This window comes from Dreissena polymorpha, chromosome 3 (genome assembly GCF_020536995.1).
Source record: "Dreissena polymorpha isolate Duluth1 chromosome 3, UMN_Dpol_1.0, whole genome shotgun sequence".
In the NCBI taxonomy this organism is placed as follows: domain Eukaryota; kingdom Metazoa; phylum Mollusca; class Bivalvia; order Myida; family Dreissenidae; genus Dreissena; species Dreissena polymorpha.
In genome coordinates this window covers 120,395,016-120,422,129 of record NC_068357.1, presented here as the reverse complement: position 1 = coordinate 120,422,129, position 27,114 = coordinate 120,395,016, and the positions used below count along the sequence as shown (strand labels likewise).

General features: G+C 36.4%; 1 protein-coding gene and 1 pseudogene across 1 annotated transcript; both read right to left on the bottom strand.

Moving 5' to 3' along the window:
* Nucleotides 1–11,370: 11,370 nt before the first annotated feature.
* On the bottom strand, nt 11,371–14,015 carry LOC127873588 (inactive ADP-ribosyltransferase arh2-like). Its single transcript, XM_052417459.1, has one exon. The coding sequence runs from the start codon at nt 13,787–13,789 to the stop codon at nt 11,894–11,896; it is 1,896 nt and encodes a 631-aa protein (XP_052273419.1). The 5' UTR covers nt 13,790–14,015; the 3' UTR covers nt 11,371–11,893.
* A 9,925-nt stretch (nt 14,016–23,940) lies between these two features.
* On the bottom strand, nt 23,941–25,361 carry LOC127872553 (ADP-ribosylhydrolase ARH1-like; annotated as a pseudogene).
* Nucleotides 25,362–27,114: the final 1,753 nt, after the last annotated feature.

The window sequence follows — 27,114 nt, the reverse complement described above, 5'->3', positions numbered from 1 at the left end:
TAATTACGTCGATATCTCCAAGGTCAAGGTCACACTTTGAGTTCAAAGGTCAAAAATGGCCATAAATGAGCTTGTCCGAGCCATAACTATGTCGTTCATCGTCAGATTTTAAAATCATTTGGCACATTTGTTCACCATCATTGGACGGTGTGTCGCGCGAAATAATTACGTCGATATCTCCAAGGTCAAGGTCACACTTTGAGTTCAAAGGTCAAAAATGGCCATAAATGAGCTTGTCCTGGCCATAACTATGTCATTCATTGTGAGATTTTAAAATCATTTGGCACATTTGTTCACCATCATGGGACGGTGTGTCCCACGAAAGAATCACGTCAATATCTCCAATGTCAAGGTCGCCACGACTAAAAATAGATTTAAAAAAAAAAAAAAACTTACAAAGGGGGTTAATTTTTTTTGGTCATTTCAAAAGTTCAGTTTGAGTTTTCTCCCTTTATCAGATTTTTTTTTCACAATGAAAACCTGGTTTTGTGACAATTTTGTCCCTTGTTGTTATTTATGTATTAACATACTTCTCAGAGTAATAAAAATATAGTAAATGCCATTATTCATTAATGTAGTAAGGTTCCTTAAATGATTGTCCTTATTGATTAAGTTTGAATGACGGGCGGTTTTCACACCGCGATAAAGTGGCGACAACTTTTTTGGGGCCAGTGAAACCCCTGAAAAGCGTTTTATTATGCTATTTGTATTTGTCTGCGGTATTGATTTTTACTGGACAATAAACTATAAATGTTTCTTTTAAACCTCAATAGCTTATTGGTTGTTTGTGGAGATAAAGTATTTTTAATGCAACATATGGATTCCTTGTGAAAAAAACACATAAAAAAACACCAAAAAGTTTATTATAGACAAGTGAAAAGATTGCATAACTTTTGAATATAGTTAAGATATTTTTAAAACTCAAACAAATTTAAAAACTGCACATTGCTTAGTAAAAAGAACTTCATACCATAACATTTTTAAAATGAGTGCATATTTGGTCACCCATATTTTTTTTCCGTCCTCCTACCCGACAATTTTAGAAAAAAAAATCCGAAAATCATTTTAATAAAAAATGTTGGCCTAATTAACCCTCTTTTGGCACTGGCCCCCCACATGCTAGGCTTATTTTCAGGATTTTAGATTTTGGCCAATTGACACCCCTGGCGACACTCGACATTTGAGCGACGCACGATACGAAGCGCGACATGCGATATGACACGACACTATATCGAGCAAATGTCGCCTGTCGACCTAAAACTCCCTAGGTCGACACGCGACAATCAACTTGGCCCTATCCGGATTCCGTAAGTATCTGTGTATTGATCACCGCTGATAAAGGCCGATGTATGGTGTCCGAACTGGTCCAAAACTTTTCTAAACCGTATAGGACGCTAAGGACGGTTTATAAACCGTCCGGGACGGTTTAAGAACGTTTTGGACCGATCCTGCGCATAAACCGTCCTATACGACATAGAATAGTCTTGACATATATACATTCACAACAAACAATAAAACATAAGTATAGTAATAAAATGCTGCCACTTAAATATTTCTATTTTTGCATCAACATATTGATTTTATGTTGATTTTATGCTTACTGAGACATCCTGAAAGTTTTATAACAATAAATCACCTAAAGTACAGGGTGACTCGAAAAAGTTGAACCCTACTTCAAACGTATATTGTTACTAAAATAAACCGAATATTAAAATTATGTATATGCAGTTATGTAAATGCATCCCTTTTAATGTTTCGTCAAAATTGCTCAGAAATTTTGTTGTCATTTTAATGCTCAACCTAAAATCCCTTTAAACCTGATATTTGGTTTTGTGATCACACATGATAGCTTTTTGCACAGTTAAAGCATAGTCTAAATATTCATTGCATGGTTTGATATCCACAAAATAAATCGCACGGTACGGTTTACAGACGCACGAGCGGTTCAAAAGTATGTAACCGTCCGATACAGTTAAACCGGACGGTTTAGAATATTTTTGGACCAGTCCGTACACCATACAATTGAAAGTGCGGTGTTAACTCCGCTCACGAAGGAAGGGTTAGGGGTAGGGTTAGGGGTAGGGGTTAGGGGTTAGAGTTGGGGGTAGGTTTAGGGGTTAATTGATGTGTAATATCTATTTGGTATCTGTTATTTGTGTCGTTTCTATCTGGAAAAACAATGCCACCCAGTGCGAATACACACGTTTATACGGGATATATCGGGGGGGGGGGGGGGGGGGGGGGGGGAACAAATAACAAAAGGCTTTAATCTATGACTATTTTTAACGGATAACATTTGATGTCATTTAGATGGTGACATTATTGTGCTTCCAAAGAATTAATCTGTCTTTCGTTGTCATTTTAATTTGTATAACTATTCAATTTAATGAAATAAAAAGTGCTTTTTTAAGTATATCTATATCTCATCACAACATGGCACAATATAGCTCAAGGTACTTTATGGCGTTGTACATTCTGCACGCAAGAAAAGGCTAACCTTTCCTTCTTTTTAAAATTAATATCCTTTTAAACGACATTTAAATTTAGGCCACATTTTCCAATCTGAATTTTCCAATATGAACGGACCAGTTCACAAACTGGCAAAATGACAATTAGCAAAGAAAAGAGCCGCGCTATGGGTAAACCAGGCTTAAATGCATGTGCATAAATATTTCGTCCCAGATTTGCCTGCACAGGCTAATCAGGGAAGACATTTTCCGTTTTAATGCATTTTTTCGTTTAAAGAAAGTCTCTTCGAAACGAAAATCCAGTTTAGGTTGAAGGTATGTCATTCCTGATTAGCCTGTGCGGACTGCACAGGCTAAACTGGGAAGATACATTACGCAAATGCATTAAGTGCGGTTTTCCCACAGCGTGACTCAAATGTAATATGTAACCAGTGTACAGTTGTGTGTGAAAGGTTAGCTGTGAACGAATTGTGAAAGGTGTTCACTTTATTGATGGGGATAAGCACTCTTCATGTAATCCCCATACCAAGCAATCAATTAGCTATATGTCCCTTTTCTAAGAAACCTTGCACATTTACACATTTAACATTTAAGTGTCCAACCCAGGTTTTGACATTGATTGACCATTATCAAAAGCCAATAAAATGTTGGAAACAATTCCGCAAGTATGCCTGAATAAATAACTTTAATTTTCGCATTTGTCAAAAATACCAAAACTCAGCAAAAAAACATAAGGCCATGTTATGCCTTCAACAAGTGTGCATTTATAAAGTAAACAAACGGGCCATGATCGGACTTTAGCGCTCACATGAGTTCACGGACACAAATTGATAAAGATATGACCTTGTGAAATAGTTTTTGGCACAACCTCTCCCGGATTCAAAAAATGGCCTTTATATAGTCCAGATAAACATTCTGGCCAAGTTTGATCAAGACTGAATCGGGTGACCTCAATATTGGTAACAAAGTTTTCCTAAGATTCGACCTGGTGACCTAGTTTTGGAACGCATTTGACAAGATTTTAACTCAGTCTAGCTATTTCCATTATGAGCATTCTAAAGAAGTTTCTTCAAGATTGAGTCATCAATGTGGCCCCTACAGTAGTTTTTCTCCAATATATTACCTGATGACCTGGGCTCACATGACACAGATTGTAAACTAGGCCTAGATATTGTTGACGTAAACGCTCTGACCAAGTTTCAACAAGATTGAGACATACATTATGCCTGTAGAATAATAACATTTTTTCTAAGAACAAGTCTGGGGAAAGTTTTTGGACGCACGTGACCCAGATTCAAACTTATTTTAAAATATTGTCCGGATAAATATTCTGACAAAAGTTTGAATAGGTCTCTGGATTTGTGTAAGACTAGACCTGACGACCTAGTTTTTTAACGATCAGTGCTCAAATTTATGTTGTCCTTGATATTGTCTTGCTAAACACTCTGATCAAGTTATAATATAATTAAGTCATAACTGTGGCCTCCAAAGTGGTTACAAGGCTTTCCTTAGGTTTGACCAGTTGACCTAGTTTTTGGTCGCCACTATAAGTCGTATATTTTTTATACGACAAATATACACGCGTTTTTTGTTACGCAACCTAAACGAGCATCTTGATACATCGACTATCTCCGGATTCACGCGAAATTGATTTATGGAATACTTCGTCTGCTAATCCAGAGTGCCTAAACTACGGAATACCGTTAGGGCCACCGTGATTACACATTAAAATCCAGAGGGCGAGAATGCGAGAACACGAGAGTACGATGGCGAGAATGCGGCAACACAATGACGACAGTGCGACACTACGATGGCGTGAATGCGATATAGCGATGGCGAGAATGCGAGAACGCGATAATACTTTGACGAGTGACGAGAATACGACAGTGCAATGACGACAGTGTGACAATACGACGGCGACAGTGCGAAAGTATGATGGCGACAATGCGAGAATGCGAGAGTACGATGACGAGAATGCGGCAATACGATGACGACAGTGCGCAATTACGATTGCGAGAATGCGATATGGCGATTACGAGAATGCGAGAACGCCAGAGTACGATGACGAGAATGCGACAATACGATGACGACAGTGCGACAAATACGATGGCGAGAACGCGATGGCGAGAATGCGATGATACGATGGCGACAGTTCGATATGACTATCGCATTGTCGCCATCGTACTATCGCACTGTCGCAATCGTATTGTCGCGCTGTCGCATATTGCGTTCTCGCATTCCCGCCATCGCGTTCTCACATTCGCGCCATCGTATTGTCGCACTGTCGTCATCGTATTATCGAATTCTTGTCATCGTACTCTCGCGTTCTCGCATTCTCGCCCTCTGGATTTTAATGTGTAACCACGATGACATTAATGGTATTCCGTACTAAACAAGCATAGTTACGCGTTGGTGTCGGCTATGCTTAAATCTAATGCAGGACGGTAACATTACATTCACGTGTATGTGAGAGCAAAGAACGACAACTCTGTGTGGAGATTGAACAATTTACTGCTGTTTTGTCGAATGTCAATATCGGAGCTTAATTTTGTTTATGCCTGTTCACAAAAATATGTATGAGGTCTTCTAAGAAACTTACATAATGGGAAATATCCATTTGCAAATTAAAATCCAGATATAAAACAAGGCAAAAATACGTCAAATAGACCATATACTACTGTTAGATCTTTTTGAATGCATTGAGTTTTCATGAGTTCATACGTACGTCTCAAAGTGCAGGGTCCATTGCTCTTGGAGTTGGATTATTGTAACTTATAGCGATGTATCATATTGATCGGCCATGACTGTCATGTAAGAGTCTTGTCGAGTGACTGAACTATTTTTTTTATTAATAAGTTGATTGCACAAGTTGTTAGTAGCTAATTATAAAAAAATGAATAACTTTAGCCAAGCCGAATTAAAACCTTAATTCGGATAAAGATAAGCGTTTTCGAATACACTGGCTAAATCTTATCCAAAACGTAACCAATACATTCACCTGTTCGGATATCTATTTTTTTACCAAAAAATGAAGATAACCAAAAGTTATCCGCTGGATAAGAACTATCAAGATTTATACATGAGCTACTGGTGGACAGGGCGATTGACAAACAGAGTTACACTCACCACCTTCATATACAAGCTTGTTTTTACCAATATTAAAGGGGCCTTTTCACGTTTTGGTAAATTTACAATATTATACAAAAAATGTTTCAGATTCCAAAATTGTTGTTGTTGTTATGACATTTGTGAGGAAACAGTAATACTGAACATTTACCATGCTCTAAAATATCCATTTAATGCATCTTTTGACGATTTAAAAACCCGAACATTATAAAGTGTTGCAACGCGAAACGGTTAAATAATTTGAAGAGTTTTGTTGTTGACCGTTATATTTTGTGATACTAGGCGGATTGCTTTTATAAAGTATAAAAAAACATCACTCTTTGTATGACGGATGGCCGAGTGGTCTTAGCGATAGACTTTTACTCCAGGGATCCAGTGGTTCGAGCCCATTTGCGGGTTACTTTAAAAAAAAAAAATTTTTTTTTTTAATGGAGCTTTAAGATCGAATATTTAAATTTATCAATATAAAGCATTTAATATCAAACCTCAATACATGCTAAATTCTGTGCAAAGGCCCCTTTAATCTTCGTTGAGCTCCAACATTATCGGAGTAAGGTCTTTGCTAAGATTGTAAAATACATTTATCCTCATTCAAATGTAAGTGCTTGTAGTGCGGCTGAGAATTGTAAATAAAAACACATCTGCGGTATAAGTCATAATTCTTTAAATTGATAACCGTTAGTGACGATCGTTTATGTGAAATCAATTTATACAATTCGCTTGTTTTTGGTCTATTGGCTTCAGCCAATAGACTTTTGTAAACCGCTTGCGTGTTTCCTTAGGGATAAAAATGCCCGTATGTGGGATGTTGCTAGACGAAATATATAAGATACTAAGTATAGAATTTTCTTATTCTTTCGCCTAGAAACTTTTTTCGAAAATTTTCTTCTAAGAATGTTTAAAAGACCATTTTTAGTGAGTTTTTCTAAGACTATTTTAAGTGAATTTTTCTAAGAACACTTTTATGTTAACATGTTCTTAGAAAATAAAACAAAGATCGTTCGGAAAACACTTCTTTTATTGGCAAAAGCTTGATTACTTCACGGTCGAATTAAGGCGTTGTCAGTTGTTTGTTTCAACTTTTTCTTTTAAAAAATATCCGTATTCTATTACAATCATTTAAGATTTGTAAGCAATTATATCTAATGACATTTGAAAACAATGCCAAAATCTGTTAACGATTTCCTTAAAATAGAGATTTTGATTAAATTATCGTAGTTTCAAAACTTGTGTCATACATGTCTGCATTCCAATAAATATGTTCCTAACTTTTATTACCAGTTTGTTGCATACTCAGTTATGTGTTTTTAACAAAGTGAATATCGCTGAATTTGATTTTGAGATAACATACTGTTTCAATGTAGTTATTAATGGGGTATGCTACTTTAAAAACTTTAAACGGATAAATTCTTTCAAAAGACGGTCGAGTTATTTTAGGGCTGTTATATCGTTAAACTTTGTGACGGAAAACATTAACCTTGCGATTTTGGGCGGCAAGATAGGGGGTCAAATTACAGTATTTGATATGCATCTGTAAATTATGTCGCATATTATTTGAAATTATTTTAATACAGGTAATTTGAATAAGGTGTCAAACCTTGAGAACGTGTGCATGTTATATTTGCGTATGTAACGAAGTCGGCAAATATAACAACACAACAACTTCAACGCATTGTTTCTTTCTGCACAAATGAAAATGCAGGGATGGTAACAGTATAATAAATAGTATCAAACAAAACAAGAAAACTAAAAAATATACCTTTGACCTTTGGTTCCAAATATAAAAAGACGTTCAGTCTCGTTAAAAGTAATGATGTCATGATACGTAAATAAAAACAAGAACATAAACAAACGTCTAGCCAATCAGAAATAACTTTTACATCCGCGTATTTAAATGCTCGCAAAATACCATGCTCCCTTAAAACATTATTTCTGATTTTCCGATTGATATAGGATGGTTTGCAATATTAAGCACTTCTTGTTGCATTTATTTGTACTTGTTCTTAAAAGAAACTTTTCTTTTTCATATCCTTTTAGATTTTTAATCAATTGTTCTATTAACATTTACTTCAGCAGAAACTTCCCTGTATCTTGACTTAAACGCCGCCGGTACTCACGTTATACGATACTGCCGTGGCAGTTCTGATCGACATCCGAAGTAACGCGAGACTTTGGAGACCCGCCAATCTTCCCTATTCCTCATCTCTCGCCATTCATGCAATCTTGCTGTTTTAATCAATACAAATTGTATATTATTTTTCTATCCTGACAGAGTTTCATGGTTTGCAATTATACCAATCGCGGTCTAATTTTTTTATTTATGCGAAGTCATGATATAATGTATATAGTTTTCATTAATTTCATGAAAGGGCTTCATTAAGGATTACGTCTATGCCCAATCTCACGTCCACCTTGTTTGATGTAAATTCAGTTTACGTTATTGTTAAATATGTGTCAACCAACGTTTGGCATTGGCCTTGTAGGTAGCCATGTGATGGTTGTTATGAGCGACACACCGACTTTTACATGTGAACGTGTGTGCCATGTAATTCCTTAATCCTTCAATGCATTTGAAGAATTGACGTCCAAAACTCCCTATTTTAAAATGAAGCCATGTACATGTACTTTTAACTTAGACCTCAATGTCTGAAATCGACCTTGGTTGTTTTTGCGCGACACATCGTCTAATGTGGGTGAACTTTTGTGCTACATGTAGGTTATATCGAAATCCTCAGTACAGGTGAAAGTCACAGTCCGCACAAGTTTCGATAAAAACCCTAGACCGACAGGCAAAGGACGGGGTGATTCGGATATATCCTCACAAACAAACCTTCCGGTAGTGGTGGTATAAAATAAAAATATATCTAGTTATTTTTTATTATAAAGCTTCCGATTAGAGAAACACACACAGGTGCGCGCAAGCATGCACACACGCAAGCAAACATACATTTATAAATGTTGTACAGCTAAACTAATTATTTAGGTTGTAAACCACACTAGTCTTATTAAAGTCGTTAAAGCACACCATAACATAATTATATACAGTTTGATTATGACAAAAGAAAAATGATTTTTTTAATAACAAAACATTCTGGAATGTCTGGTTAACCGGAGGCCCATTAATTAAAGCCACGCTGGTTTATTTTATAGATATAACAATATAGCGACCACAACATGTGATTAAACATTTTTTAACTACAGATGATATAATTCCATCAGTCAAACCAGTTCACATTTAGAAATATATTCGAGACAATGTTCGACGAATATTTAACATAATACATTATATATGAATTCAACAAACGAACCAGGATCATTGTTTTTGCTGATTTGAAAACAATGTTTGGTAGTCTTTATCATAACTTTATTTTTAATTTTAAACGTTGAAAATTGCTTAACTCAATGCTTAAGCGTATTTTACTAAATCTGTATTATCATTAATGGATATAAATTGGGAAACAGAATATAAAAATAGGTCTGCGTCATTATCAGCTTCCCTGTTTGTAATTTGTTTTTTATTTACTATCAAACTACATTACTTTGCGATGAGATTAAAGATTTTGAAATATTATTTAGCGAAATATGACAAACAATTTTGCCAATGATGCCACGTTATTGAACAATGAATCTTTGATCTGAACTCATTTAAAGCAGTAGCAAAAGCATAAGTAGGGCCTTAACCTAAATACCGCGAAATAAACGGTATCAATAATTTGTACCTTAAATAAACAGGTCTCAAATCTTGTAATTCATTCGATTTGAAAAGTGATTGCGCAAACACGTTCATAATAACAACATAAGTTAAATATATAAAACAAACATACTATAATCCTTAAAATATATACAGTCATGAATTGTTTAAAAGAATGTTTACATCGGAAATATATATATATATACATATAACTTCATCTGGGATTTTAATCATTTCAATAAATGTGATATGAAGACTATACAAATTGAGGCGTGAAACGGACGTACAAACATACCAAAAAACAATATTTTGAAATATGTCAAAGGCAGCAAGGTAAAACGTTACACAAAGAAGTGGTTTGACCAAGTCATCCACTTTGCATTTCACGTGTATGATTTTACAAAAAATAAAATGTAAAGCTTTCATACTTTGAAATGGATGTATGAAATTGATAACATATACGTTATGGTATATAGCATATTGAATACATCCATTCCATCCAAATATATAATTGAGAAAAATAGCGAAGAATTTAGCATTCAATTACCGAACGAACCTTTTATGATTGTATTAATAATCTCCACTCAGCCCAAACAATTACAACATAACGTTGAACTACACAAACAGTGAAGACAAATTAAATAAAGCACTCCAAAATAGCTTATATGAAACCGGTTGTAAGTACATATATATGATACCACATTTATCAACTATTGATACATCAAAATATATAATGAGAATTATTCCAACTAATTTGTATTCAAATTTAATTTACATAACAACTAATTGTGCAACTTTTATCATTCTCATATTGAGATAGTATCCCATATGGTCTAGGAATGCCACAATGCTCAAAAGATATAGACGAATTTAACTTCTGTATATTCTTTTCTATCAAATAATACTATTTTGCTATGTTTTAGAAACAATAAGCTCGACCAGACTCCCAAACCTCACTCGTGGCCCTAAGATATTTACAAAACATGAAAATGTTAAAGCATGAAACATACAAGTTAAACTCATAGCATCGCATTTCATACCAAATACTCATACCAGACATACCACTGTTGGTAACAGCAACAGAAAACTAAGTGTCCGAGACAAGATGAAATTAAACAAAACAAGCAAATTCGTTGAATTGATATCCCCCGCCAATATGCTTCTGGACACAAAAGTGTTATATTTGACACTCAAAAAAGCATTATTTTCAAGATACAAAGGGCAATAACTCCTTTATTAACAGATGGTGTACAAAGCCATTTGGCGTGCATCATACTCTTATCCATACATATACTCATATCAAGTTTCAATGATATCGGCCAAAGCACTTCCAAGATAGGGCTCCGGACACACAAAAAAGCATTTTTCAAGATACAAAGAGCCATTACTCCCTTATTAAAGCGGGTATATACGATCTTGTCAAATATTTAGTAATAAATATAAAATGTGTAAAAAACTTATTATACATATATTTCAATATAAACTAAAATAAAAGTTAAGAAGAACATGTGTCGAAAAATGCTAAATAAGCCAGATATTTAATTCTGAAATCGAAAAAGGCTGTACAGCCGAATTCGCCAGCATATATATCATGCATGTACGATGTGAATCTAAATTTAGTTTAACGGTTCATTTGAAATTTCTGCAGCGATATCGATTCATACGACACATGAACACTTACAAAAAAGACGAATGCGTCGGTTATTGTAGGAAAATAATTACGAATTATCTTCATCACAATCGGCTCGGGGCGCTAATTTATATTTGCTGTATTTTATGAAATTCGTCTTAAATGTATCATTTTTCTTGCATAGTGTGTGTTATAATAACATATTTGTATCAATATTTTACAATTCAGCACATATAAAAATCGTATATACCCGCTTTAACAGATTATGTACAATGTCATTTGGCGTGCATCATCCTCTTATCCATATATATACTCATACCAAGTTTCAATGAAATCTGCCAAAGCACTTCCAAGATATGGCTCCGGACGGACGGAAAGACGGAAGGAAGGACGGACGAACAACGCCAAAACAATATCCCTCCGCCTATGGCGGGGGATAATAAGTAACCATTTCTTCATACAGTTCAAGCAACATAACATCTTAATTGTGCGATACCATTTTTCCAGATGTTTGAAATGGTTGTCTCAAACTCAATTTCATTAAACTGCTAGTAAAGTATTTCCGACCTGTCAGCAATAAGTATGACATGATGTCAGGGAACAATTTGAGTAAGTGCTTTCGACGTCGGTTTATTGGGCACTTCACATGTTGAAAGAACACATCCAATGTTTACATGCACATTGACAATGACGCCCTTTAAGTGGGATTTCCTATAGTTCTTTATGGCGTACACGATCGCTCACTTTGTAATCCAGTTGATTCGTTTCCTCAACTCACATTCATATATATATCGCAAACTCAGCCATGCAATTAAATAGGAGTCGAGAACACACATGAATGTGGACAGTATTTAATATGGTAGAACACATTAAATGGTTCAGATTTCAGATTTTTGGTTCAAATATACATATTATTTGGGAAATCTACGTTTAATATGATATGTGTCTCTTGTTGGCTACAGCAAACCACGTTTAGAACTACAGTCCAGATTCATAGTCTCTTTCGTTGAAGAAATTCAGGCATTTGGTTAATGTAGAATACACCAGAGGAACAGGAAGTTCCCCACCTGGTACATCGTTCATGTCAATGTGGAGAGTTTCTATTATCCTCATAACCTCTCCATTGATAAGTGGAGTGCATTCGAAGACATCTTTATCGTTGTTTGACCCGAGGATCTTTATCATCGCACTGATTAACAGAGACGGATTCTTCAATGGTTGTTGGAGCGTACTGTTCTGTCTTTTAGATTTGCCATCTTCCGATGGCTGCGCATGAACGCCTTTGTCGGAGGATGCAGGTAACTGTGCTTCTGTCTCAAACAGATTGGCAAGTTTTTGTGGCAGGGTTGATATAATCACCAACTGATCAGCATCAGTGGGTATCTTTCTGCTTGTGACTTTCACATCTGAGGTTGTTTTTCCCTTTGATATCATCTTTGTCGGCAGGATACTATTATCATCTGCTTGGAAAATAAATATTTTCGGCTTTAACGCCAGTGATTGGTTTTTCTTCACCATGCCTATTAATTCTGCAGGCAAGATTGATACTTGTACGGGCCCTCTTGATTCTCCTCGATGACATTTCACAGAAAGACTGCCTGTGGTATCTCCTTTTGTAGATTTGTTTTCGTCAAGAAAGGACAAGAATATAAAGAAAAATGCATCATGTTTGGTACCATCAATACGTTCAATGCACGCTGTAATTTCGCTGTAGGTGGCATTGCCATGTTTAACAATTGCAGGTGGCAGACGAAATCGGCGTCGGAAGAAATCATATAAACTCTCGTAGTCGACATCATTGTTACGCTGGTATTTCGACCCGGCTTTATCTAAAGTAAAAATGTTTACCAATGCACTCTTTCGAATGATGTACGTTGGACTTTCATAATCCTGCTGCGGTATGATTGGTATTATACTGCTATATATTTTCTGAGCAAGCTCCATAAGCTCTTTTCTTTTCTCCAGATTCTTATGGTTAGGTTTAGGAACCCGCTTAAATCCAAACATTGCTCCGTACCACGCCGCTGCTATTACCCCTGTAACGTCGCTATCTCCGCCGTGGAACATCGATCTACTGCACAAGTCTTCCCAAGTGCCATCATAACCCAGGAATGCATCATATGCGATCATAGGAGCATCATGTCCACTCGCAAAACTCAAACCCTTGTAAAACTCGTCTCTTTCTTTAATTCCATAAACTTTCGGAAATATTGGATCTGAATTGCCTTCCGTTATACCTCGTGCTTTCAAATATGCTTCCCACTGGATTTTAAAGTAGTCCCACGCTTGCAAATGCTCCTTCACGTCAACATTTACATGTTTAACGTACTCTTGAACTCTAGGCAAAAGACCCATCATCTCTTTACCCCATTCTCGTATGGGTTTTCCTTGGATGCTGTATGAGGTAAAAAGTGCTGCTGCAAAAGACCCAAGATATCCGGTGGGGTGATTGTGGGTTATTCGACCTGCCTCAACACTGACCTTTATAAGATTGTCAATGTCCTGTTTGTTTGGGTAACGGAGACCAATGCACATTGCTCTCATAGCGGCACCACAACCACCGCCGCGAGGATCAGGAGAACGACCAGCTATTTCATTTACGGATTCTTTGTAGGCCATATCCAAAGAAACACAAAGCTCTTCGTCAGTTTTGTTATCTTTAACTAATGCCTTCGCGGTTGCAATGTGCATGACCGTTCCGCAGTTAACGGGCCAGTCCTGGGGTGTCACTTCGATTAGTCCCACTCCACCCATACCTTTGACTTCCTCGTGAATTTGTTCACCAGATTTGCATGACTCCCATTTTCCCCCCTTGCAACCTAGTGCGCCCCCTACTCCGCTTAAAACCATGCACGCCACGTAACGATCTTCCATTTTGGCTCGAAACTTTCGATTTTAACTGAAGTTAAACAGTCCCTCCTTTAATGACGTTTTTTTTCTTGAAAACAACAACAACACAATAAAATTAAACTTGAAAATTACATTTCGAACATCAAATAATCTTAACTGTGTCTCCTTATACAATCACATGTTAATACAACAGTGCTGTTGACAATAAATTAATAAACGAATACCAAGGTGCAACTGCCTCTGCTTTCGATATTAAACAGTCCTCGTTTGCAGAGTTGTCGTTCTTTGCATTTAAATTCAAACGTTAAACCTTGTGACACTCTGGATCAGCAGACGATTCATTCCATTAATCTTACGGAGGAGTCCGGAGATAGCCGATGTATCACGATTGTCCTTGTGAAAGAGCTTTCCAACCTAAACGCTTCGGACAGTGGGCTACACCACACCGACGATCGCCGTTATGGCGGAATGGTCCGAGGGTTCCCGATTGAGGACTTATTGTTTCATGGAATAAATCGTCTGCTTATCCAGAGTGATGCTTTCTGTCAAGGTGTAGGATAAACACAACCATAAGATAGTGTAGTTTTGTCGTTAACGTATTCAGCACGTGCACTGCATATGCTTAAGTATCCATCTAAATCGATTGCTCTTACAATGACCATGATATGGTCGTTTGCTGCGATATATACTTTACTGTATGTTTTACATGTTTTATATGTCAAACGCATAAATAAGTGTGAAGTGTATTGTTTCTGTGTTCAAGTGATAATACTTCAACAGCCATTTAAAACGATTTAAAATACGAACACATAATATTTGATCATATTGCAATATAATATATGTTAAGAAACTCATAAAGCATTCGAATTATCCATACGTTCGTATGTCACAAAGCTTGAGTACGCCACTTACTGTTGGTAGATTTAATAGCGTTTAATTATGGCGTACCAATTGGGTCGAAAGTCAACAAGACGTACTAGGTAAAAAGAGAAATGTACTTCGACGTACAATATGTACCTCGAAGTACATTTTTTTGTACTTCGACGTACAAAATTGTAATTCGAGGTACAGTTTTTACCGACCCTTGAGTGTTAGCCAATACGAAGACGCCTTATATCTGATGCTTTTAAAGATATTTGACATTGAACATTATTATTATTATTACTTATACCAAATTATTCGACTATCGACCGCTAACTCATATATATTGTGCGTATACATGTATTTATTGAACAGAATTATTATGATTATTATTATGCGTATGTATTGACCTGGCCTGGCGTAATTAACCATGACTTATGCAAATAATGGTTATCAAAAAATACGACCAAACCAGGAGGTTATTATACATTTTAAATCCCGCAATCGTTTGGTGACTGTTTGGTTACCGTTGGGAATTTCCTACACAGTACTGCGCTGGACCATGATACTTCGCCCCGCATGGTCAATTAAAACTCACATTATGCTTGATAATCTTAATTTCAAAAAAGGTAACCTTGAATCTTCTTCAAATTGGTATGTAATCTATTTCAATGCATGAAATACTTGAAACTCCTTATTTTCAATTTTGATATTTTTTTATTCATTTTATCCTCAATCAAAAAAGAGATTTTAAACATTTATTATGAATAAGTCTGAAGGAAAAGCTGCTCAAGAGACTAGAGTTTTGATCGGCTGTTCAGAAAATGAGTACGTCGAAGTACAAACATGTACGTCGATGTACAAACTGTACTTCGACGTACAAATATATACTACGATGTGTACTTCATAGTTGTACTTCGAAGTACATTTTTGTACTTCGACGTACATATTGTACGTCGAAGTACATTTTTACCTAGTTAGTCTTGTTGACTTTTGACACAAATGGTATGCCATATCATATAAATATGTATGTGATGGAATTCCGGCTGTGACCATACATTGCAGAAATCTGAACCATTTAATGTTTTCGTCTATATAATATACAATCCCCATTCATGTGTGTACTCGACTCCTCTTTAACTGCATGGCTGATTTCGCTCAAACGTTCACCGCTAATTGACCTTAATTAATTCATTTTCATTAAGGACGGCATTGTTGATGCAACATATTGTATGGAATTAAAGCAAATGAGTAAGTTATATAAAAATGTTTTCATGGAAACTGCCGCACACACTTGCAATCGCGTTGTTAACGAAAGCATTTCGCATAGGGTCACCCGAGAGACTAATCGTATCGGTCATAAACACCCAACGTATAGGAATAACGAACATTTGCGAAATCACAAGGATAATACTAGTACTTTACATCCAAAGAAACCGTGATAATAGTGCAGATATAAGTGTAAGCTATGCTTAATGCAGATTTAGATTAATCACGAGGTAGGTCGACAACATTAAACCCAATGAAATATGTAAAGGTTCCTCAAACTTTTGTGTCTTAGAATGTTGTTTTACTAGAGCTAGTTATGCGAATGCTCATATAGATGTTATTGGAATATTACCTGGAAAATTGCTAGCACTACGTGCTACTCAGCTGGACAAGCTTTGAAAAGTAGACATGCAATAATTTGTTGAAATACAAAGAAAAAATGAAAAAGGTCCAGGTTGAATAAAACTGACGTCACAGACGTAATACATCTTGAAGTTAACAAACGAATCAATAGATCCAAATGCCCAAATGCATTTATATGAGAGCCAAGGGAACTAAACTGTTATGTGCAGTTTGTGTCCACAACGTTGCACAATAGATCTTTAAGGAAAACAGTCTCAACATCTGGTAGCCATGTTTTTTTATTTAAACAAACCCTAATTGTTTTCAAACTTAGTCTTGATATCATAACGGCGCATTTTTAGATGTTCACGATGAGTGGGACAAAATGTGTATTCGATAATGTGGCCTCTAGAGTATTCACGACATTTTTTAAATTTAATTTCACTTATTGATCTACCGTTGTTTTTGACCCCTTGTTTTCTAACCCGGCCTAGATATAATTTGGAAAATATTCTAACCAACTTTGACGAAGATTGGGTAATAAATATGGCTTCTTGAGAGTTTAAAGGCTTTTACTTTAAGTTGATCTAGTTGCCTAGTTTGTGATGCTACGTCCCTAGTTCGAATTCGCCCGAAACATAGTATCACGAAGTTGCATGATTGGTTTCAGCATTCAGGATTCAAGATTTGGTAATAAGTGTGGCCTCTATACGGTACACAAGCCGTATCTTTAGTTTGAACCAATTTGTTTCTTTATCTGACCCGGTTTGAACCAAGATAGCATTGGTAAAAAATGTTCCTACGAAGCTTCATAAAGATTGGACAATAAATATGGCTTGTATATTATTCACCATCTCGTTCTTTCGTTTGACCTAGTGAACTTGTTTGACTTCATGCGACCCACTTTCAATCTCGGTCGATATTTTATTACTTGATTGGGACAAATGTTCAGGTAAAGTTCCATGAAGATTGAGCAATAACTGTGGAGTCCAGAGTGTTCACAAGCAGTTCTTTAATTAATTCTAGTGACCTTGTAGAGATACCACGTGACGCGGTATCTAATTCGCCCGTTTTATAATATACTTGAACCAGCAAAAATAACCTATACGAACACATTTAAATAAAAGTAGGCCGTTTTATAATAGGAGCTTAGGTGAATTTGATTAAGTGTGTAAACATATCGAAATCCAAATACCGAAAGAGTGTGAATTCAGTTATTTACAAGATGGTTACGTTTAATAAATGTGAGAGCATGGAACGAAAACTCGGCTAAGAAACTTTCGTGGTTTTTACAGGATCGTTAGAATATTAAGATTTAGAGTTAAAGTTCAATTTGCGCAAACCGGAAGTCCTTGAAGAAAGATGTCAGCTTGATAATAAACACAAATGTTTTGGTGCATGATGCATTTGTCAAATACAGTTTAAGTCAGATGTTTTGACATCACGTACATGTATAAATTTCAGCTATAAGATAAACAGTCATGTTTTCACTACTCTTTTGAAGTTTTGTTAAGCCTCACAGTTTTATTAATAATACACATTTACTACAAACTATTTGTTAAGTAAAATCAAAACACAACTACCAAATATAGTGTGAAATGTCCGACAGTGACACACAAGTCGAGGTGACGGATGATAAAACGATACTCTACTCAAGAAGGGGTCGATCGACAGTGACCTTAAAAGGTATCTCACCAGCAGCGGTGGAACTTCCGGTAAGCTTCAGGGCAATCCGAAGCTTCATAAACCTGGGATGCCTCTCCGCACTATTGTAAACGGCCGTAATCACTCGACAGAGAAGATGGCGGAAATAGTCGAGAATGAATTGCGCGATCATGTGACGTCACTTTCGTCGTATCTGAGAGACACAACCGACTTTATAAACAAAATAGCACAGATACAGCGGCCGGTACCAGATGGTACCATCATATTTTGTTTGGATGTAAAGGCTATTGACCCCAGCGTACCAAGAGAAGAGACCCGTGCTGCAGTAACTGAAGCTCTCAATCGGCGAGTGCAACCGGGTGTAGCAACACAGACACTGGTAATTGTTCTGTATAGCTCGACAGCTTTGACCCGGTATTCGTGAAATTCACTAGCACTTCACAAAGGACGCATTTAATGCTCCATATATTTTCAGTCAGGATGTTTCGTGCACGTTTTGCACGAGTTTTGTTAGGCGATAACAGTATTTCTAGTGATAAACGCTACCATTGATTTAAAATCGATTTGCGTACAATTTTTTAATTATTATTTGTAACGGTATTTAATATGTGTATGAATAAGGATCAGTGCTGCCAGATTTATATTGCGAGCAACAGGCTGCAATAACGCTTGTCATTTTAGTTTCCATAATTGTATTATTAATGACATACGAAGTCAAAAATATATTTTTTACGGGCATATATTTTATACATGTGCATACAAGGTAAATAACAGAAACCATGCCTATGGTAAAACTTAAAATCTAATGAACTTAGTGATATTAAACATTTAAATATATGCAAACCGTCTGGTTCGAAGGCCGTTAAGAAGGTAGATAGAAAGGATGGTAAGTTGGAATTATGCACATAGGAAGGTTCGCAAGTAGTTGTGAAAAGTGCATAAAGGTAGGTGTTTTTATGGGAAGGTAGGTATGTTGGGAGGAAGGTAGGTATGTCGGCAGAAGGATCGATAAGCATGTACACAATAAGATGTGTTTACATTAATGTTGGTACATAACTACACGTAAGGTAGATACATAAGTACTCAGGAAGGTAGGTACATTGATATGTAGGTAGGTACGTAGGTAGGTATGTAAGTAAGAGAGTAAGTATGCAGAACGGTAAGTTAGTTGGAAGGCTAGATGGTACGAAAAGATGTAGATTTTCAGTTTTGTAAATAGGCGTCTTAGTACCCGGTATGTGTAAAAAAGCATGAACAAGTTAATAATAAGAATACGTACAAGAACAGGGTTTATTCTCCAATAAATATAATGCTTGTAAATGTAAAATGTTTACATAAATAACACTGGTTTGTTGATAGTACAATATGTAATCACTACATATAGTGGCAAATATTGATATGTATATAAGTGTATGCAAACACTTGAACATGTTTAATTTAGTTGTTAATAAAAAGATGTACAGCGATGCTTTTATATACAAGTCCGTGACAAACTTGCGATTTCTATACGATCGGATATTTGAATGATTGTATCAAGTGCTTCCATTTCATGATTATACACTTCAATTCTGTCACACATTTCACATTTTATTGTAAATTTTGCCTTGGCGATCGGAGGGTGGCACCAGTAGATGTTACTTTCTTGGCGTATGTGGTAGTCTCTTTCTTTGGCCCCGGTTTGCTTAGCCAGTTTCGGTATTGGTTATAATGTAAAAGTTAACTACGATCGCTGCCCTTGTACTTCACAAACATCTTGCCTTCAAAACACCAGGCCTTTCCGACACGGTCTTTGAGACGTGGGAAAGCAAGCACCGTTGCGTTCGTTTTTGTCAAATCTTCGTTGATGTAAATACCTGTTCCATTTAATAGTTTTGCGACGAACAAACTTCACAATCACAGCTCTATTTTTGTTCGGCATATACTTACCGAGCCTGTGAGCGATATCGATGTCTTTTCATTTAAGGTGCACGTTTAAATGTTGATTCATCATTTTAACCGTTTGTTCCGCAACTGCAATCTATGTTTGATTTGCTGAGCCAAATGAGAGGCCATATATACGCACACTGTTCCGGCGACCATACTGTTCGAGGTCATTGATACCGGCCTCGTAAGTCTGTTTTGTGGAATGGTTCAATTGCTTAAGAATGTCAATCTTCAAATCCTTTGCACTAAGCTGCTCTTGAAGTGACACCAATTCCTTTGCCTGATCATACATATTGCTTTCGATAAATTCGATTTGCTTAGCAACGGATCAGAGCAATTTGTATTTAAGATTTTCGAGCGTTTCTTTGATTATGTCTGTATCGCTTTTTGAAACAACACTGGGCAGCTTGGAGTTTATTTCTTCTAAACTATTTTCAATACTTGGTGATTCTGTAAAGTTTTGTTTGTTTTCTTTTTCTTTGGTTTTCATAAATTCTGTCATACTTTTCTGGCCTGCTGTCTGTTTTTTTCTTTTTATTGGATTTTCTATTCTATTTAGGGGCCTTTGGTGATTCAAATAGTGACGTATCTAGAAGGCTCGTCACATACTTACAGATGCTTATTTAATTAAGTTGACATAAGCAATTTGTTTAAAGGCAAGCATCATAAAAGGCAATGTTTACATATTTTATCGCAATTAAATGTGACCTCCGCGCGGGGGATAATAATAGACTGCGCAAAAGAAATCCCTTAATAAAACCCGACAGGTGTGCTTACAATAGAGCAGATATCAATTATTTTACTTACAACATGTTATTAAACTTGAAACTGATATGGTTAACACACATTAGTTCAATTATTTATTGTTTTACATTAACACTTACTGTGTTGTTTACATATAAATTACTTGCAAAACGTCCCTTGTAAATATTTTAATGAAATAGAAACAAATCTCATTTAACATTATGAATTCACTGTTTTTTCCCTTGAACAAATATATTCTTGTTTGCGCAAAGATCTTTAAATAAACATGTTTATTTAAAGATCTTTGGTTGCGCTGATATTGGAAACAAATTATAACTCTATTTACACACGCAGAAGACATCATATTACACCGCGAAATTACTGTATTTATGTCATTTTAACGTTACCGTTAAGACATGTTCATTTTCTCAAATTTCTTTCCGATTACTAAAATTATATAAATGTCCAGAAATACTCCTATACAGTGGAACATAATCTCCCTTTAATGATCCCATGTTCGGCCCCTGTACATACGCATGCGCACATCAAACAAATGTTTTGTTTACAGTTGCTTGTAATTTACGAACCCAGTATGTTTCAGTTAATTGTTCATAATATATTTTTATTATTAAGGAAGTAAATCAAGAAAAGTCCTATATTTCGTCACATTCTCCCGATTCTCAGAAAATACTGCATACAAAATTCCAATCTCCATGCAGAGTTGTCGTTCCTTGCTCTCACATACAACTCTGCGAAAGGCTCAGCCCTCCATTTTGTCTATAAAATATATAAAACCGAACAAACGCATTCAACGTATATTTGAGTGGATATTTAAGATCGCAGGCTTTAAATTAAGAAATATGACTTTTAAATGTACGATAAATCGTGCAAAAACTTGCGAGTTTTAATGCAACTCTTTGGAACAAATTTATTGCCCATTTACGCAGATGGAATCATTCCACGCACTTCACAAAATTGAACATATTTTTTTTGAGTGACGTTAGGAATTGCTTCGACGTGTGTATGTATGTTGGTTTCTTAACATAATTTTTATAATAATGAATTAAGACTGATATAAGATATCATGGTATGAGATGGTTTTCTTTAATGCAGTGAATGCAATGTAACCGTCGTGCAAGAGATTGTTTAAAATATAGTGAAAATAATGTATTCTAAATGAATTATGTAAACACATATCAAAATTCGAAGTTTGAAAAAAATAAAATGCATCTCTCGGAAATAACCGATCATTTAAGATCGGCAATGATCGTAAAATAAATCGCGGGAAATCATTAGAGGTGCGCTACCTTAATTATGGCAAGCGGTTCGACGCATAATCCCAAGAAACAAGGTTTCTCATGAGAACCTAGGTTTATGAAATCCCAAGAAACCAGGTTTCTCACGAGAACCAAGGTTCTCATGAGAACCTAGGTTTATGAAATCCCAAGAAACCAGGTGTTTCATGAGAATCTAGGTTTTAATGAGAACCTGGGTTCTCATTTGAAAACCTTGGTTTACGCTTGAGAACCTAGGTTCTCATGAGAAACTAGGCTTTTCATGAGAACCTAGGTTCTCATAGACACATAGAACTTAGGTTCTCATGAGAACCTAGGTTCTCATGAGAACCTAGGTTCTCATTCTGAGAACTTAAGTTCTCGTTTGGTATCCTAGGTTTTCACAAGAACCTAGGTTCTCATTTGAAAACCTAGGTTCTCTTTCTGAGAACCTAGGTTCTCATTATGAGAAACCTAGTTTCTTGGGATTATGCGTCGAACCGCTTGCCATAATATACACTTGTTTAGTGGGAATACCCCGTCCCAATTGGATGTTAATTTCAGGAAATCATTTAATAGTAGCATATATGCCGAAATTTATTTGAGCAAACGTCGAACGATTATGTTCATAAAAATCTTGAGCATTTTGATGCGCCATGTTGCTTGAAAGAAGAATTTGACCGATAAAACCGAAAATGGTAAAATTGAAAATTGATTTTATAAAAAAGTTTTATTAGAGTTTAAGTTAATATTAAATATGTTCAGTGAAACATTTTGTTTTAAGCTAAGTTGGCCTAATGCATATTGCAATCGAGTACTTTCCCTACCCGGTGTGACCCTAAGATGCGAGGTAACAACGTGCGTTATTAATGTTATTGCGGGTGTGCATGGAACTATCGGTTTTGCGTGGTTCAACGCGCTGTAAATAAACAATGTTGACGTGGATTAAAATAAATATGTGAAGATAAATCATTTTATTGTTGCATTTTTGTAGTACTTCAGAAATTATGTTACTCGTGAAGAGTCGCCTTCTTACCCGCTCGATACGCGGTAACTGGAGGATCTTTATTGGAATGAAACAAGTTTTGGAACTACGATATTTAATCAGAATCTCGTTCCAAACCACGTTTTTAAGGGAGTTGTTCACAGATTTTTGCTTTTTTTCAAATGGCATGAAATATTATTGCTTACAACTCTTAATGTTTTTAATAGTCTTAAATATTGTTAATAGTAAGAAAACAAAGTGAACTAAAAACTCCTAATATCGCCGAGATTCGAACCCGTGTCCTCTGAGACCGTAAGCGAATTCGCTACCACTACGCCGACAAACTTTCATGAAAGGCCGCGAAACATAACACTTATCGTAAACCTTATCTATATCGCCTTCCAACATCCGGGTATTTTTCCGACCGCACAAACACACACTTGACTGCCAGACGTGTTTCTGTCAACCCTATAGTATATTATACAGACTAAAAACTGCATATGACATTTGCCAATGTGTTGTATCTACGTTCAATCATGGCTGATCAACTAAGGGAAACGTACACCATTTTAATAGCAGTTCTCTGAAGGCCAATCTTCTTAAGTCGTGATAAGAAAATAGCTCTTCCGCGAAAACAATCGGGTGCGGGGCAAACGGACACTGCGGGCGCATTTAAACCATGAAAATAATTTTGATGTCATTTTTGTATTTAAGGTGCGACAAATCTAAGGAACTTATTGTCAAGTTGGTGGGAAATATATATTCTCTACACTTTGAATTCCACACAAAATAAAAACAACAATGTGCATTGTAAATATGTACAGAACAATTTATCTCGTATGCAAAGTATAAAAACATGAAACCATATTGTAATACAACACGCAAGTACATGTGTTTTCACACACACGGAAAGAATCATCGTGTAAATGAATACAGGTTGTCACGCATCAACATTCCATGATACACACAAACACCGACGCAATCCAGTGTACCGTATACCGATTTAGCACACAATCAATAATATACAAATCTTCCATGCCACATTTAATGAGACCTTGAACTTGTATGCACGTATTTTCTGGACAGACGGGCTTCCTGTTGAGAATGTTAGTTTTATAAACATCAACTGCTCCTTAAACGATTGTCTGCATGACGTATTCTTTAGCTGTGATTTCAGTAGCAGCTGTGCGATTATCTTCTGTCTCTGACTTGTTTATAGTTTTGTCTTTGTTGCCCTGCTTTGCATTGACATTTTCATCGTCCGGGATGCCTTGAAAGGTTGTGTTTAACTTTTTAATACTCTTCTCACTTTCTTGTTTACCACATTCGGTTTGTGTGTTGCTTTCAATGTATCCCATGGGTTCGTCCTCCATTGCTGGAACTTTTGATTTCAGCTTTCTCTGTAGATTTGCCTATTCAGTCTCATAAGAATGACGCGAGTCGTTGCCAACTGAATCTTCGTCTTGTTTTGGTTTAATATTTTCTGTGCATAATTTCAAATAGTTTCTCAGCAAGCTTCAAAAGCTGTTGCTTTTTCTCGGGTCCGTCGTAGTTGTTTTTAGGAACCCCCTGAAATCCAAACATAGCTCCGTAGAATGCCGCTGCAATTACCCCTGTGCTATCGCTGTCTCCGCAGTGGAACAAAGATCTACTGCATAAATCTTCCCATCTACTATCATAACTAAGCAAAGCATCATATGCGATCATAGGAGCATCATGTCATCTCGCACCACCCCAACCAGCAAAACTCACACTCTTGTAAAACTCGTCTCTTTCTTTAATTCCATATACTTTCGGAAATATTGGATCTGAATCGCCTTCCGTTATACCTCGTGCTTTCAAATATTTTTCCCACTGTGTTTTAAAGAAGTCCACGCTTGCAAATTCTCCTCGACGTAAACATTTACTCGGTTCACGTAGTCTTGAACTTGAGGCAACAGATCCATCATCCCTTTACCCCATTCTCGTATGGGTTTTCCTTGGACGCTGTATGAGGTAAAAAGTGACACTGAAAAAGACCCCAGATATCCCGTGGGGTGATTGTGAATCATTCGACCTGCCTCAACACTCACCTTTATAAGATCGTCGATGTTATCTAGGTTTGGGTAACGGAGGCCAATCCACATAGCCCTCATAGCGGCACCACAACCACCGCCGCGGGGATCAAACGGGATCCTATACCCACCAGGTAAATTGGGTTTCAACATACGACAACTGTTCATACAGGTTTGTCCAGGAGAACGACCAGCCATGTCTTTCATGGATTCTTTATAGGCCGTAGCCAAAGAAACAAAAAGCTCTTCGTCAGTTTTGTTATCTGTAACTAATGCCTTCGCAGTTGCAATATGCATGACCGTTCCGCCGCTAACGGCCCATTTTTCTGTGTCAATTTGATGTTTTCCAATCCACCCATATCCTAAAGTTCCATGTGAATGTGTTCACCAGATTGGCATGACTCCCATTCTCCATTCTTGTAACCTAGTGCGTCCCCTACTCCGCTTAGAACCATGCAAGCCAAGTATCGATTTTTCATTATGGTTCTCAACTTTCTTTCTGTCTGTCATTCTGTCCCAAAACTTTACTTTTGAAATATTGAACATAGCAACTTGATATTTGGCATGCATGTGTATCTCATGAAGCTGCACATTTTGAGTGGTGAAAGGTCAAGGTCATCCTTCAAGGTCAAAGGTCAACAAATTCTGTTCCAAAACTTTACTGTACAGTAAAGTTTTGCAATAACTTTTGAAATATTGAACAAAGCAGCTTGATATTTAGCATGCTATGTATCTCATGGAGCTGCACATTTTGAGTGGTGAAAGGTCAAGGTCATCCTTCAAGGTCAGAGGTAAAGAAAAAGCGGCGCATTAGGGAGCATTGTGTTTCTGACAAACACATCTCTTGTTTTATTTAATTTCACTTATTGATCTACCGTTGTTTTTAACCCCGGGTTCTCTAAACCGGCCTCGATATGATTTGGACAATATTCTGACAAAGTTTGATGAAGGTTGGGTTATAAATATGGCTTCTTGAGAGTCAAAAGGCGTTTACTTTTATTTGATCTAGTGGCCTGGTTTGTGACTCCACGTGAGCTTGTTCGAATTCGCCCGAGATATAATCAGAAAACATAATTTCACAAAGTTGCAGGATTGTTTTCAGGTTTCAAGATTGGGTAATACGTGTGGCTACTAGACGGTTCACAAGCCTCTACTTTAGTTTGAACTAATTTTTTACTCTATCTGCGCCGTTTTGAACTGCGCCAAGATATCGTTGGTACAAATGTTGTAACGAAGCTTCGTAAAGATTCGAAAATAAATATGGATTGTTAAGTATTCACAAGCTGATTTTTTGTTCATTTGACCTATTTGTGTCCAAGTTTTGACTCCATGCGACCCAGTTTCAAACTCAGTCGCGATTTAATTGGGAAAAATGTTCTGACCAAGTTCCATGAAGATCGGGCAATAACTGTGGCCTCTGGAGTATTAACAAGCAGCTTTTCAATTAACCCTAGCGAACTTGTGGGGATCCGAAGTGACCCAGTATCTACTTCGCCCGTTATATTATTTAGACAAACGATATTCGACCTTTGCATTGTGTACACACCGGTCTTACTCACCTGTGTACTAACGCAAAAGGAATTGTGGGTAGCACTTCTTATACTAGTGAAAAGTGAAAGCGAAAGTAGGTCAGGTAATCGTGCTTTTGATCATCGCTATCAGTCTTAATAGAGTTTCAAAAATTACATTTGAAAATAATTAAATAACATTTCTTTAAACAACATTCCGTTTTAAACACACAATAAAAACGATTTTTCTTTCATTATTAACATTTTCATTCCTACGCAGAACTACTTTGGCGGAAGCATAATTCCCCAAACCAGGGGAATGTGATGCGTCTTAGTATAGAGGTGAAAATAACGAAGTGATGTCACTATCTATGCATAGAATGGCGACTTTGCGATTGTCGGTCATTTTAAATTGTCGGAAAACAGGTTAAAAATCGCCGGTATATGATCTCAGTTCAATCGTTCAGAACACATTAAATACATGTACCTCACTTTCGGCATATTATAATAAGTATTATCAAAAACGTGTATGCCTTTACTTAATTTTGAGAGATGTGAATAAAGCTAGGAATTGTGGTAAATCGTGATAAAAATTACGAAATTTTTTCCCCATTCATACTGATTTGTTATCAAGAAAATAAAATAATTTGCATTTCTATTTTTAAATTGTTTTGATTAATCTTAAATTCAAAACGTCTGTTAATGTTAGTAACTACGACTCAAT